Source organism: Balaenoptera ricei, chromosome 16 (genome assembly GCF_028023285.1).
Source record: "Balaenoptera ricei isolate mBalRic1 chromosome 16, mBalRic1.hap2, whole genome shotgun sequence".
Taxonomy (NCBI): domain Eukaryota; kingdom Metazoa; phylum Chordata; class Mammalia; order Artiodactyla; family Balaenopteridae; genus Balaenoptera; species Balaenoptera ricei.
Window position 1 is genome coordinate 14,221,170 of NC_082654.1, and position 15,018 is coordinate 14,236,187.

General features: G+C 50.1%; 1 protein-coding gene across 4 annotated transcripts in view; it reads left to right on the forward strand.

Moving 5' to 3' along the window:
- HSPA12A (heat shock protein family A (Hsp70) member 12A) overlaps nucleotides 1–15,018 on the forward strand; it is a 69,091-nt gene that overhangs the window by 32,956 nt on the left and 21,117 nt on the right. For all 4 annotated transcript variants that reach the window (XM_059901090.1, XM_059901089.1, XM_059901092.1 and 1 more), the window contains 4 exons: nucleotides 2,937–3,022; nucleotides 4,575–4,702; nucleotides 8,288–8,474; nucleotides 10,647–10,751. In XM_059901090.1, coding sequence (XP_059757073.1) covers nucleotides 2,939–3,022; nucleotides 4,575–4,702; nucleotides 8,288–8,474; nucleotides 10,647–10,751 — 504 coding nt within the window. In that variant the 5' untranslated portion in view covers nucleotides 2,937–2,938. The remainder of the gene's footprint in view (nucleotides 1–2,936; nucleotides 3,023–4,574; nucleotides 4,703–8,287; nucleotides 8,475–10,646; nucleotides 10,752–15,018) is intronic.

Below are 15,018 nucleotides of genomic sequence, written 5' to 3' on the forward strand. Positions count from 1 at the left end.
TTCGTACTGAACCAGAGGCAGGGTGGGAGGGAGGTACAGGGAGAACCAAAAAACATCCTTGGTTCTTGTCTTCAAATTCCCTGGAGTCCTCTGGGGGCCCAAGGCCTGTGTTCAGTGTGTGGCCCAACACATGCTGTTTTCCGAGTCAGTAGGACATGCTCTGAGAAGGGCTGAGTGATGGGATAATTAGAACCAAGCAGACAGCGGGGTGGATGGTTTGTCTGCAGATAATAGCTTGTTTGCTAATTGCCAGCACCAGATTTTCTGGACAATTAGACATTCGGTGTCTTCCAAAACCTTCTGTGCAAATGTGGACACATGGCTGCAGGCCTTGCAGGTAGCGGGTGGAGAGAGGGAGGCTCCCAGTGCAGGATGGCACCTCTCTGCAGGCTGCCCAAGGCAGGGTGGGGGCAGGGCAGACTACTCACAAGTGGAGATGCTGACCTCCCCCTGCTTTTATGGAAGGGGGTACCCTGTGCTGGGTGATGAGCAAAGAAGCTGAAGTTTAGCCGGCTGGTCCAGGAGCCAGGCTCACGTCTCCATTTTCTTTTCAAGAGCACTGAGCCATGGTGCTAGTAGAATCGGAAATTGCTTCTCCTCTCGGATGAGCAAGTTTTTTTTAATAAAATTTTTTATTGTGGTAAAGTATATATAACATAAATTTTGCCATTTTAACCATTTTTAAGTGTGCAAATCAGTGGCATTAATTACATTCACAATGTTGTGCAACCATCACTACTTTTTCCAAAATTTTTCATCACCCAAAACGGAAATTCTGTACTCCCCATGCCTCCCTCTAGCCCCTGGCTACTTCTAATCTACTGACTGTCTCTATGAATTTGCCTATTCTAAACATTATATGGTATTTGTCCTTTTGTGTCCAGCTTATTTCACTTAGCATAATGTTTTCTAGGTTCATCCATGGTGTATCATGTGTAAGAATTTCATGCCTTTTTACAGCTGAATAATATTCCATTGAATGGATATACCACGTTTGTTTATCCATTTGTTGATGGATACTTGGGTTGTTTTCACTTTTTGGTTTTTGTGAATAATGCTGCAGTGAACACGCACATACAAGCATCCCTGTTTTCAATTCTTTCGGGTAGATACTTAGGAGTGGAATTCCTAGGAGTGGAACTGAGTCTATGGTAAGTCTATATTTGACTTTTTGAGGAACTACCAAGCTGCTTATCACAGCAGCTGTTATCATTTTGCATTCCCACAAGATATATACAGGGGGTCCAATATCTCCACATCCTTGCCACCATTTGTTATTTCCTTTTTTTCTTTTCAATTAGAGCCATCCTAGTGGGTGTGAAGCAGTATCTCACTGTGGTTTTGATTTCCCTAATGACTAATGAGTGCATTTCCCTAATGACTAATGAGTTAAGCATCTTTCACGTGCTTATCGACCATTAGCATACGCTCTTTGGAGAAATGTCTGTTTAAATCCTTGGCCCCACACGTTGATTTGTGGCCTCTGTACTTACTTGCTTCTGAACCTTTCTCCCAAAGGTTGGAACTGAGCCTCATCGTGGAGGAGAGGGAACATACGCCTGCAGATTGGGAAGGTGGCTGTGCAGATTTGAAGCTTCACATTCACTCTTTCATGATTCATTTTATTCCCTCAACCCATTTGGCGCCCACTGTAATGATGCTGTTTGAGTTCTCACTAAGCAGGAAAAAAAAAAAAAAATCCGTAAGCGCGTGGGATTAACCAAAGTGATTTGGCAAGCAGAGGCAGCTGGATCCACTCCTAGTGCTTCCCTAGAAGCAGGCAGGTCTTTCTCAGATACCTCATACCCTCTGGGTTTCCTTGACTACAGGTATTGTTGTAGCACATTACCCATTTTTTCCCCACCAGGTATTAGTCTATATACTGAATGGAGCGGTATTTGCAGAACGTACTGGATGGTACCTGGGATTTGTTGGTGCCCAGCGTCTGGCCATCACGTCTGCAGGGGGAGCCTGCGGTGCTTGTTCCGCTGCTCTGCAGGCCCTGCCAGTCCTGGGCAGCGGGCAGGGAGAGTGGGTGGAGCTTCCAGCACTGACCAGGGACAGGGCGACTTCTCCGTGGGTGCTCATCCCTGGGGGAGAGCCACGGGGCTCTGGCAAGGTTTCAGAACAAATGTCTGTGCCTGAGTAATTGCAAGAGCAGTAGGGGAATCGACAAAATGATATTCATGCTGCCTTGCTGTTGGCTCTTCTCTGATTTGACCTCGTGTCTGTTGCAGGGCCCCGACTGGGGGACCCAGGAATGCTCATCTATCTGTCTTTCTGCTATGGTTTTTTTTTTTTTTTTAAATTGAATGTCAAAACCGTTCAGCATCACTGAAGAGAGATGAGTTCCCCTTGTTCTGGCAGGGCCTCATGCCAGAGGGAGGGAGGAGGTGATGCACCTACAAAGCAAGGAAATTATTTCTGGAAGTCGCACTCCTGTCCTCTATTCTTACGATTAGGGTTGTTAATCTTTGGGGTGGGGTCCCATACTCCTCTGGGAACCTGACAGCTGTGGACGCCCTTCCAAGAAAATGCGTGAAAAATGTGCACATCATCTCAGGGGGCTACAGGCTCCTCTGGTCCATACTTGTGCCTGGGCTAAGGACTGGCTCTACAGAGGGCATGAGCCAGGTGCCAAGGCGATTTGGGGACTGGGCAGCCTCTCTGCTGAGTGAGAGTTGGGTGGCACATAGGGATAGGCCTGGTGGTCACTGGGAGAAAAGGAGCGTCTCATTTGGTCAAGTTTTAAATATCAAATACGGGGGTGGACAGATCAGACACCCTACCTCTCTGGCTGGAGTTCAGCCTCGCCCCACGTTAGCTGGCTTTCCAGGGGCAACAGTCCCTGCAGGAGCAAAGCCACGCAGCCCTCACGGCTGCTCTCTGGCTCAGTCCACACCACCTCTAAGGAGCGCACTTGTCTTTCCTTTCAGAAATGGCCCCTACATCTGCATGTTCATCTCCAGCCCGGAGTCTGGGGGACACAGGAATAACACCTCTGTCCCCTTCCCACACTGTGGTAAGAAATGTGTGTGTATGGGGAGGGGGGTACGTGTGCTGATTACCTTTGCTTTCAGAGGCGGGCTGCTGAGTGGCTTCTCACATTCATGGGTGGAGATTAAGTTGTCCTAGTACCAGCCACGTGAGCCCTACCAAGCCCCTTCCCCACTGTGGGTCAGCACAGGCTTTCCATGGTGTGGCTGGTGCTTCTGGAGCCATTGGCCTGAGTGTGGGTAACATGAGCAGGCAGGGTGGGAGCAGCTCTTTAAAGATTCAGGGCTCAGAGACTGCGAGGCATTCTCTTGGGAGGAAGCAGCCACTTGGGGCTGGTGGGTGAGTCCGTGAAATGCAGTGGCTTTTCCACTGTAGTTAACCGCCGTGACCAAAAGCTGTGGCTGTAATTGCTTCTGCACCAGCTTGCCCGAGAGAGAGGACCTGGGCAGCGTGGGGGCTGGAGGCTGGGCATTTGCTCCCGCCCTGCCCCTCACTTCAAAGGTGGATACTGTGGGGCAGCCGTTCAAGGGATTTACATGTACCCAACCAGAGAGAGGTACCCGGAGGAAAGGGCGGCTTTGTATGAGCTGCTCAGAGCCTCAAAGCAGACCCTGCTGAGAAGAACTTCAGAGCCATCGCTAGGTAGGGACGCCAGCTTGTCTTGGTTTTCCTGCAACCGTCCTGGTTTCCACGCAAAGTCCTGTATCCTGGAACTCCCTCAGGCTTGGGAAAACTGAGAGGCTTGGTCACCTAACAGCTGGATCCTGTGGTTTTCAAACTCTGTACCCTGAGGGTTCCCTGTAAAAGCTTCAGGATAACCTGAAGGGGATGGGGGTCAGTGTGATGAAAGGCCAGACACGTGGGGCTCTTACCCCCTGCTCTAACCAATACTCTTCAAATCCAAAAATTATTGGTATAATTTGAAGTTCTGTGGATGTTAAAAAAAAAAAAGTCTACATTTGCTTAAAGAATTTTTTGGAAGTCTGGAATGGCCTGACCTACTCACTTGACAGATGAGGAGAGGCTCGGGGCCCCAAGGGGACAGGACTTAGCAGGGTCACATGCTGGCTATGGCAGGACCGGGCAGGGTCCCTGGTAGGCTGAGCCCCACACCCATGCATGCCACGCCCGGGCAGGTGGAGGGGTCGCCTGGCAGGTGCACAGGGCACAGCTGAGCAGGGTCTGGAGGTCTGTGCAGGGACTGGGGGAGGGCAATGGGGGGCAGAGAGCGGTGTCACTCAGGGAACCACTGGGGTTCCAGCCCAGATGGAAGAGTTTCCGTAATTAGCCACGTTTGCGCACGGTTGATAAAGGGAGTGGTGGGCAAGTGTAGGCAGGGGCCCTCCCCAGTGGCCTGGCCCTTGTTCAGGAGACACCTCCATTTCTCCCTGAGTCAGTCAGGTAGGGGCTGAGAAAGACCTGCCCTCTCCCCAGGGCTCACCACGTGGCAGCCTTGAACCAGAATGTGGAATATGCTTCTGTCTACAGTGGGCACACAGCAGGGCAGGGTGGAACCCTTCTGAAAGCCTGGCTTGACTGCCGCCCCCACTCCCTGTACCCCGCTCGGTTATCTGCAGAACGATGCCGACGCAAACGTCTCTGAGCAGCAGACGTTTCTCGTGGTGGTGGCTGTCGACTTTGGGACCACATCCAGCGGCTATGCCTACAGCTTCACCAAGGAGCCAGAATGCATCCATGTGATGAGGTGAGCGCTGTGGGCAGGGAGGGGCAGGGGCTGGTGCTGGTCGCTGTAACTATGGAGACTTGGGGGAGGGCCTTGGGGGAGGGGAGAGGGATTAGTACAGTGAGCAGGTGAATGGTACGTTGTCAGCGGGTCCTAAATTCTGGCCCCGCTTGGCCCAAACTCACCGTGCCACTTCGGGCAAGCCACTTCTGATCTCTGGGCTCCAGGTTCCTGGCCTGTAAATGTGTTGCTTTAATTCTGACTTGGTTTGGGGAAGGACCTGGACAGTATGTCTGAAACCAGGTGATTCCAGCGTGCAGCCTGGGCAAGAGGTGCTGACTTATAAGGTGCTGGTGATGGAGGAGAGATCCAGGCCTCCACTCACCACTGTGTGACCTCAGGCAATTGCTGAACCTTCTAAAGCTCTGTTTCCTCATCTGTGAAATGGGGATAATGGCAGTACCTGCTTGGCAGAGTGTGTGTGCAAATGTAACGAGATTTCATATCAAGCACTTAGCACGTAGTAAAATGTAAGCAGGGAAGGTGCTAGTTCTTTCAGGTGAAGTCATGAGATGACAGAAACCAGAAGTGGAAAGCACCATGCCTGAGAAAAAGCAGAGCGGGGTGAATTTCAGCCAACTTCACCCTGAAGCTGCCCTGGGTCTCCTGGGCCACTACCCACCCCCCGCCCCCGCACTCATGCACACAGCAGCCCTGGCGTCCAGCCCATCCACGTGTGATCAGCTGTCTGCGAGGACCCTGGTCTATCCTGGCACCAGTGCCTGCTCCCCCAGACTGGCTCACGCCTTCTTGCAGTCTGTGGACACTCAAAGCTTTGCGAACCAGGGATTTATCACCCTGATTTTCCAAATCCAAGGATGGCTCTGAAGATACATTGTGATGGGCTTTGCAATTCCTTCAGCTGGTAACTGTGGAATTTAGTTATCACTCCCAGAATAAGATCTTATGCATTTTTTATAGAGAGTGCTGTTTAAAACATAAGTCCTGATAAAAGTGATCCTTACCCCACTCTTGATTTAGGCCCTGCCTTTCCTCTGGAAAACTGGATGTCCTAAGATGCTTCAGAGACCCGTGGGTGTCGTCTCATCAGGAAATAACAAAAAGTCTGTTCTAGTAGAGAGCCCTGATTGCAGCATAGGCTTCGGTGTTCAGTCACCACCAAGATTCTGCCTTGGGTTAGTGGGACAGATGCTGTGAGGGTCCGCTCTGCCATCCCCCGAGGTGGGAACCTCGGGAAGAAAGGAGCTCTGTATTAAAAGCTAGAATCAACATTTATCAGCTTCTAGTTGTTTTAAGAAATGTTATTTCAAAGGGATAGTCAGACAATGAAAACTGAAAAAAAAGAAAAGAGCAAAAATAACTTTGAACTTGCTGGGGAGGAATTCTCACAAAGCATCCACAGAGTTCAGGGTCTCTAGGGACATTATCCTAGTTATCTTAGAGATTTTTGGAGGGAGGCTCTACCTGAATTTTATTTCAGTCAGAACATATTAACATAACCATGATCCAGACTGACAGAGTTATGAATGAGAAAGTTTAAGTTCTTGTATTTAAATAGGAATGAAGAATTAAAAATTTGAAGGGCAAAAACTCAGGAAGTCCATTACCTACTGAAAATGTCAGTGTGAATAGTAATGGAAAATCCATTTCTGAAAGGTTGTGTGGAGCTGCACCCCTGGCCCAGGCGCCAGTGTCTGCCTGGGCTGGTGATCGTCCCTGCATCTCAATGGGGTCACCATGGGGACTTTGGCTCCCTGGGTAGAAGCCTGCATCCTGATGGGGCTTGACCGGGAAACCGGCCAGGGATGACTCCAGCCTCATCTGTGTGGCAAATCTAGGTGGAGGTTGGCTCTCCATCTGGACCGTGATGTCAGGGGCCGGTGAGAGCCCAGCCAGGAGCACAGCCACCTCCGCAGGAGGGCAGGCCAGGGAGAGAGGCGCGCTTCCCCTCGGGCGTGTGTCTCCATCAGGGGCTGCTCGTAGGGGTCGTGTGGCTAGTGGCAGGACCAGAGCCAGCTGCTGAGCCAGGACCTGGTAGAGGAGAGAGCACCCTGGCCTCTTGGCAGCCGGGGCTTCTCTGCCGTGGCCGCAAAGGAGGGAGAAGCATCCACTCTCTTTACTTTTCTCCTTCCTTCCATCTGCGAGAAGGAAGGAAGCTTTGCTGGGGCTCAGCCTACCCTCTGATTGCTCCATGGCCCCTCCCATCAGTTCCAGGGCGTAATCCCATCGCATCTGCCTGCCTGTCTGTCTGTATCCTCCCCTCCCCGCTTCTGGCTCCTCTTCAGCATATAGATGTGCCGGATATGGTTCCTTCCCTCCTCACGGTTCCCATCAGCACTGTCGTCCACCTTGTTGCTGTGACTGTCCCCCCAGTATAGGGGTGCCCAGGTCTGTTTCCTGCCTGGATCCCTTCCTGAACCCCAGGCTTGTATCTTCAAGCCCCTCCTGGGAGTTCGATGCCAGAACGTTCAAATCAAGCTCTCCACGTTTCCTCCTGCCTCCTTCCTGGCCAGGGCTGCTGGCATCTGTGAGGGGCGCTCTCTCCTCCAGGCTCCCGTGCTTGAAACCTCTGGGGCTCCTTGCACCTGCTCACCACTGGGGCCATTTGGCTCAGTTCTCCCCTGGACAGCGCCCCCACCCCGGCATCCCCTCTCTCTCTTCCCGGGGCTCTGTACCCCTGTACGAGCTCCCTCACCTCGAAGCCCGAGTCTCCTGCTCAGCCTCCTGGCTCCCCGTCTCCCGCCCTTTAGCCCAGTTCGCTCCGGTCAACAGTAGCTCTGATTCTGTCCTGCCCCTGCTCTAAAACCTTTAGTGCTTCCCTATTACTCACTGATTAAATCTCTCACTCCTCAGGGTTCTCTTCAGCCTGGTTCCTACCACCTTCCCGATCTCGTTTTTCACACATGTACACAATCACTCTTCTCATTTACACGCTTTCTCCAACCTACACAGTCACTTAGCTTGCCCACCTCAGAGCAGCCTGCAGTGTCCTTCCCTCCTTCAGCATCAAGTCTCTCCTGAGCCCTGCATTCTTTCCAAAGCCCCGTCTCTGGCACCTCTGTCCCTTCTGACCCCTCTGGGACATTTCCCTGGGCCCCTCATTTCCATCTGATGAGGCAGGTATTTATGTGTTCGTTTATACCCTACCTGTTTCAAAGAGGATGCAAACCAGCTATCCATCTGCTATTGAGTGCTTGCAAATTAAAGAACCAAAACCCAAGCCAAGCAAACAAAAAAAAAAAACCATTACCTACTAGGTTGTGAGTTATTTGAAGGCAGAGACATAAATGTTTCATCTCTGTGTCGCTAGCAGCTGGCACACAGTAGATGCTCAGTAAACGCTGAAAGGATGAAGCAGACTTTGTTACTGAGCAAGAACCTGGCACTTGTCCCTTTCATTTTTCTTATTAACTGAAGCTGTGTCTCTAGTCACTACTCAACCAGCTCAACCAGAGGGCGCCTTTGGCAGCCACCATGGGCACTCACATCTGTAACAGCCATGCACACAGTAGGTGCTCACATCAGTGCTGCCTGCACTGGGATTACGCAAAAAGGCCCATGACCTCTGCCTTTCCTTGGGGACAGGCGATGGGAAGGAGGCGACCCTGGGGTGTCCAACCAGAAGACTCCGACCACCATCTTGTTGACTCCGGAGAGGAAGTTCCACACTTTCGGGTATGCCGCCAGGGACTTTTACCACGACCTGGATCCCAGTGAGGCCAAGCAGTGGCTGTACCTGGAGAAGTTCAAGATGAAGCTGCACACCACCGGGGTAAGCCAGCCTCTCCCTGGCCCCAAGTCCTCCGCATTCGAGAACCGAGGTTCCTCCGGCCTTTCCAGACCTTGGGGGGCCCTCAGGTTTCTCCCAAGCAGAAATGAATGTCCATTCACCTTGATTTTAGAAACAACCTGGAGCACACAACACTTTTGTGGAACACACAGTACTTTCTGACCTACGCATGGGCAGGGAGATATTCAGAATGTTTAGCAACTTGTTTGCTTTGGAAATTGACCAGTCAGGGAGACCTGGCTGGATGGAGCACAGGCGTAGGGGGCTGGGAGCCCCTGCTGTGCCAGGAGATCCCCCTTCACCTGCAGGATTGTTGGGAGATCAAGGAATCCTGAAGGAAGGACTCGGGGACGAGGGAGCATTTTGGGGGCTCAGGGTAGTGGTTATAACTAACCAGTTTGGAAGTAACAACCAGCAACAACTGGCTCATTAACCTTCTATGTGGGGAAGGAGGTAGCTCAGGAAATCAAGCGCCCAATAATTGGAGGCCCAATGCCTGAAGTAGTTCTGCTTCCAACTTGCCAGGGTTTTGTAAGATGGCCAAGTTGATTAGCACCCTCCCCCAAGCTTCATCGAAATGTTGGGCCATAGGATAGAATTTTTTCAATTTAAGCATTTTATCCCTTAAATTTTCCTTAACTCTCAGTACTTAGAGATGCAGGATGGTGATAGTGTTTAAGACCACAGACCCTGAGGCCAGATGGCCTGGGTTTAAATCCCGCCTCTGACACCTTTGAGATACTTAATCCAAGTCACTTAGACCCTCCTTGCCTTGTTTTACCTTATCTGTGAAATGGAGACATGGAGAGTGCTTTTCTTATGGGGATGTTGTAAGGATTAAAGGAATCAAAATACACAAAGCTCTTAGAACCATGCCGGTCGGTCCTTAGTTAGTTAAAGTCAATTGCTAGCTCCTATTATTTATTGCTTTCATATGTCTGCTTGTTAAGTGTTTGCAGATGACAAAACAAATGTCACTGGGAAACCCTGCAGCCGGCACCCTGCCTTCCAGGGCTCGGTGCTCATCCGTGTGTGTCTCTCTCTCTGAAGCACACTGACTTCGGCTCACAATGCATCCTTCCTGTTTCACCTGATGGGATTCAGTGCCCAACAGGAATCTCCTGCAGGTGGAAGCCCAGGAATTTTTTCAATTTGAATTTTTCAGTTCCAAGCCTGTGGCTTCCTGATGGCTGGAAGCCGCCTGGGAGCCACACCCCAAAGCTGGGGTGTCTTTGCTGAGCCCCAGCTGTGGGAGGAGTGAGCATGTGTGGAGGGGTCAGGATGGTGGGCAGGCCCCACAGGCCGGTTTAGCTGCTTGATACCCCTTCACGCTCCAAAGCAAAGACTAATTACCCAGCCTGGATCAATCCAGAGACCGCACTGATTTTTTTCCCTGGTGGCAATGCGTCTTCCGGTTCCAGGAGACTTGGGGGTTTCCTCCTGATGTTTGCTCCCCTCTCTGCCCATTCCCACCCTCTGGGGACTATTTTCATCATTTTTTAATGACCGCAGTCCATCCGGCATCTCACAGAGCATCTTACACCCAAGGACTGCAGTCAGCAACTGCTGTAGCTTCTGGCAGAGGAAGGAAGGCAATGATGCTGGGCTCCCAGTGGATTAGGCAGCACAAGCCTTAAAATAGGAGCTCTTCTATTTTTGTGACTTGGTTGGCAGCTCATCGGGTAGTGAAAGCTTCGTGTCTGTTTAGCACCGTGCACATCAGCGATTTGGTATGATTATCTAGGCTTCCATTAGGGGGGCTCCCAAGGGTGACCATGTGTGTCATGTGGAAATAGTATGTAAATTGCATCGGGAGTGGCGTCTGCTGCCTTTTTTTTTTTCTTCCTGGCTCTGTTGCTGCCCCGAAACCTCTGCCCCCAGAGGATCCAGGGGAGAGAGGAAAAGAGGGAGGGAGGGAGGGAGGGAGGGAGCAGTGGAGGTGGGGGCTGAGGGGAGCAGCCAGGGCCACCTACACAGTAAGGGGACTTTGCTGCCAGCCCTGTCCTGGGGGACGTGCCATCCTAGTCTGCCCCTCAAACACCAGGAAACACAAACATGGTTCGCTGGGTTCCCCAGGTCTCCAAGTGACAGTGCTTAAAGCCAGAAGGCATGTCTCTCCTTCTTCTTACTATTTCATTCCTGTCCTGGCTCTAGGACCTCACCATGGATACAGACCTGACGGCAGCAAATGGCAAGAAAATCAAAGCCCTTGAAATCTTTGCTTATGCCCTGCAGTACTTTAAGGAACAGGCACTGAAGGTGGGTACATGCCAGAGCCTGTGCTGGGGGTAGGGGGCACCTGCCAGCTAGGGGAGCAGGGACAGCCTCGGGGGAGAGAATGTGGACTTTGTATTCAGAAAGCAGGATGTGCCCTTGTGCACTGCTGGTGGGAAGAGAAAATGGTGCAGCTGCTGTGGAAAACGGCCTGGCAGTTCCTCAAAAGGTTAAACACGGAGTGACTGTCTGCCCAGCGGTTCCAAGCCTAGGTATGTACCAAGAGTAAACGAAAGCATATGTTAACACAAAGACTTGTACATGAATGTTTCTAGCAGCACTATTCATAATAACCAAAAAGCAGAAACAACCCCAATGTCCATCAGTGGATGAATGGTTAACTAAATGGGATTCACCCATACACTACAATATTATTCAGCCTTAAAAAGGAATGAAGCACTGACACCTGCTATGGCATGGATGGACCTTGAAAACATTATGCTAAGTGAAAGAAGCCACATACAAAAGGCCATATACTGTATGATTCCATTTGTAGGAAATGTTCAGAAGAGGCAAATCCATAGAGACAGAAAGTAGACTAGTGGTTGCCAGAGGCTGGGGGAGTGACAGAGGAGTGACTGCCAGCGGGTATGGGTTTCTTTAGGGGGGTGATGAAGTTAGATAGCGGGGGTGGTTGCACAACCTTGTGAATATACTAAAACCCACTGAATTGTGTGCTTTTGTATTTTATTTTTTTGGCTGCGTTGGGTCTTCGTTGCTGCGCGCGGGCTTTCTCTAGTTGCGGCGAGCTGGGGCTACTCTTCGTTGTGGTGTGTGGGCTTCTCATTTCGGTGGCTTCTCTTGTTGCGGAGCACGGGCTCTAGGCACGTGGGCTTCAGTAGTTGTGGCACAAGGGCTTCAGTAGTTGTGGCTTGCGGGCTCTAGAGTGCAGGCTCAGTAGTCTCGGCACACGGGCTTAGTTGCTTTGCAGAAACGTGGGATCTTCCTGGACCAGAGATCGAACCCGTGTCCCCTGTGTTGGCCGTGAACCCGTGTCCACTGCACCACCAGGGAAGTCCCAAACTGTGCACTTTAAAAAGGTGAATTTCACGGTATGTGAATTATACCTCAGTAAAACAAACAAAAGAAAGAAAGGCAGGAGACACATGCAGCAGCTGTGCGATCTTGGGCGAGGTGCTCGTTCTCTCTGGTACCCACGTTCCTAACATGAAAAGGGGGGCAGGTAACTGTGCCTCGTGGGTCGTTTGATAGTAAGTGAAATAGTAGATGTTAAATGCCTCCCTGGGGGCTCAGCAACTATTTACTTGGTAAATAGTTGCTGCTGTCCCCCCTCTCCTCCATGCTCCCCACCCCAGACCCCATGGAAGAAGCTGACCAGGTGAATAAGCCCCCTTGGTTTGCCCTTGCAAAGGTTTGTTCAGTGATGGCCCAGAATTAAGAAAATGGCTAATTTCCAAATGGAATATAGCCATCTACTCAGTGTCCCCTCCCATAAGCATGGTGATGAGTGGGTGTAGATCAGATGAGTCAAGAGCCTCGTGTATTGAACTCTATCCAAAAAGAATTGGGAACTTCAGAAGCATTTGGTATTATGTGATCGCTAGAAGAAATTTAGTGAATTCTAGAAATAGAGTAGAATAGAATTCTAGAAATAGGGCTAGAGGGAGTCAAAGAAGTGAGGTCGTAACACTGCTTTCATCCATTCAAGTACCTCTTGTTTTGAGTACTTTTGGTGAGCCAGGTGCTATGCAAGTTCTGGCCACGTGGAAACAAACCCAGTGCATACAGTCGATGGGTGGGTGTCGTGAGGGGGTAACCGTGGGTGTTGAGTGTTCGGTGAAGGCAGAGGTTCTGCCCAAGGGCAGCAGCAGCAGGGAATCAATCCTCCCCGGAGGAGAGAGATTGCGGGCCTCTGACAGGCAGCAGCTGGAAGGGCGGGTGTTCTGCGCTGGTGGAACGGCCCAGGCACAGCTCAGGGGAAAGAAAACATAGCAAACCGCTGTGGGAAGCAGGCAGTTTGGAGCAGGCGAAGGGCAAGGCTACAGAGAGAGCAGGAACAGCGAGCTCTGGACGAGATCGTGTGAAGCCTCGAAGGCCAGACAAAGGAATTCTTCCTGGGTCGTGGGGAGCCCTCAAAGGATTTCTCGCAGGGGTTGCCATGGCCACAAGGATAGCGTTAGAGGAGGGGAGACCACGTGGTCCCGAGGGCCTGCAGGTGGAGGAGAGTGATATGTTAGCAGCTCACTCAGATCCTGAAGCAGGTCTGTCCAAGGGCTGAGGGCGAGGCTGAGACTCCAACTGCGGGGTCATTTGAGGAACATGAAAACCAGGGAGATAAAGGTGGTGGGGTGGAGGGAGGGAGTGGTTCCTGGGAAAAAATTCTTCTATGAAAAGGGGTGGGGAGAGGATTCTAAGGAAGGAAGTGGGAGGGAGATGGGCTGGGTTCGCTTCAGGAAGAAGGTGGTGACCAGCCAGAGGCAGGAGCAGTAAGGCCGGCGGGGACCTGCGGAATGGAAGCCGCCATTGGTCCAGGAGACAGCGAAGCAGGAGAGGAGGTGGATCTCCGTCGGCCTGAAGAGAAGGATCTCAGAGGGATGGGCTCAGCGCCTGGAGAAAGACGAAGGCACAGAGGGAGGTGGGGGCCTCCGGAATAAGAGGAGCAGCCATGGGGACTCAGGGAAAATGAAGAACTTGAGAACGTCCACGACACTGGAGTGTGTTTCAAGTTGGCCAAGAAGAAAGGCGTGAACAGACCATCTCGCAAGGGAGGGAGGAGGTGGAGGGGGCAGAGGTCAGGCACGGGCTTGGGTGGGTGGGTGGTTGTGGACCTGTCGGCTCAGCCAGAAGCTTCCGGAACCTTCTCCGAGCAGGGAACACGTTGTAAAGAAATTGCATGCAGAAAAGCTGTTTGAGGAGGTGTATAGGAACTAGGCCCTGCGTAAGGGGCTGGGTGGTGTTTGAGGGGCAGGTGGGCTCAGTGCGGAGGGGCACTATTGCATGTTGGACCAGAATAAGCTCAAGTAGAATATCTCAGAAGTCACGTCCCTGGAGCAGTCTCACTATTCACGAGGGACAGTCAGTGAAAGTGCCTGACGTGAGATGCTCAGTCAGTGCCAGGTCCCTTCCCTTCCAAGCTGATCTCCACCCGCTGGCGAACAAACAGTTCATCAGACAACTTTCCATACGGCCAGGGAAGCCCATCATTCATCTTTGAGCCTTTTCCTGTTTAAAGAGTTTAAAACAGCCTGGATGGTTATAGGCACCACGCTTAGAAGCCCTCCCAACCTGTCACATGCTCACCTGCTTTTAAAGCCCAGTGCAGACCTGCAAGGAAATAAAACATGATTAAAAAAACGAAAATAAACACAAACAAAAAATGGCTCTTTCACCAGCAATCCCACGCCTGGATAAATATCCGGAAAAGATGAAAAGATACATGCAAATTCAAAAAGATACATGCACCCTAGTGTTCATAGCAGCACTATTTACAATAGCAAAGACGTGGACGTAACCTAAATGTCCATCGACAGATGAATGGATAAAGAAGATGTGGTACATATATACAATGGAATATTAGCCATTAAAAAGAATGAAATAAGGTCATTTGGAGCAACATGGATGGACCTAGAGATTATCACACTAAGTGAAGTAAGTCAGACAGAGAAAGACAAATATCATATGTCATTTATATGTGGAATCTAAAAAAATGATACAAATGAACTTATATATAAAATAGAAATAGACCCACAGACATAGAAAACAAACTTATGGTTACCAGAGGGGAAAGGGGTGGGGAGGGATAAATTAGGAGTTTAGGATTTAAATTAAGAGTTTGACAGTACTATATATGAAATAAGTAAACAACAAGGACCTACTGTATAGCACAGGGAGCTATAGTCGATATCTCGTAATAACCTATAATGGAAAAGAATCTGAAAAAGAACATATATATATATATATGTTCATATATATATCTATATATATATTCATTCATATATATATCTATATATATCTATCTGAATCGCTTTGCTGTACACCAGCAATTTACACAACATTGTAAATCAGTTATGCCTCAATTTAAAAAAAAAAAAAGGTTGTTTCACGTTGGTCTAAAGCAGAGATGTTTTTAAAAACATGTTTATTAAAAAAAAGTTTAGTGAATGTACTGAACCACACACTTAAAAATGGTTAAGATGGTGAATTTTATGTTACATGTATTTTCTCACAATGAAAAATGAAAAGTTTTTTTAAAAAGGGAAAAAAAATTTACTGATCAAAGAGGAAGTTAGTT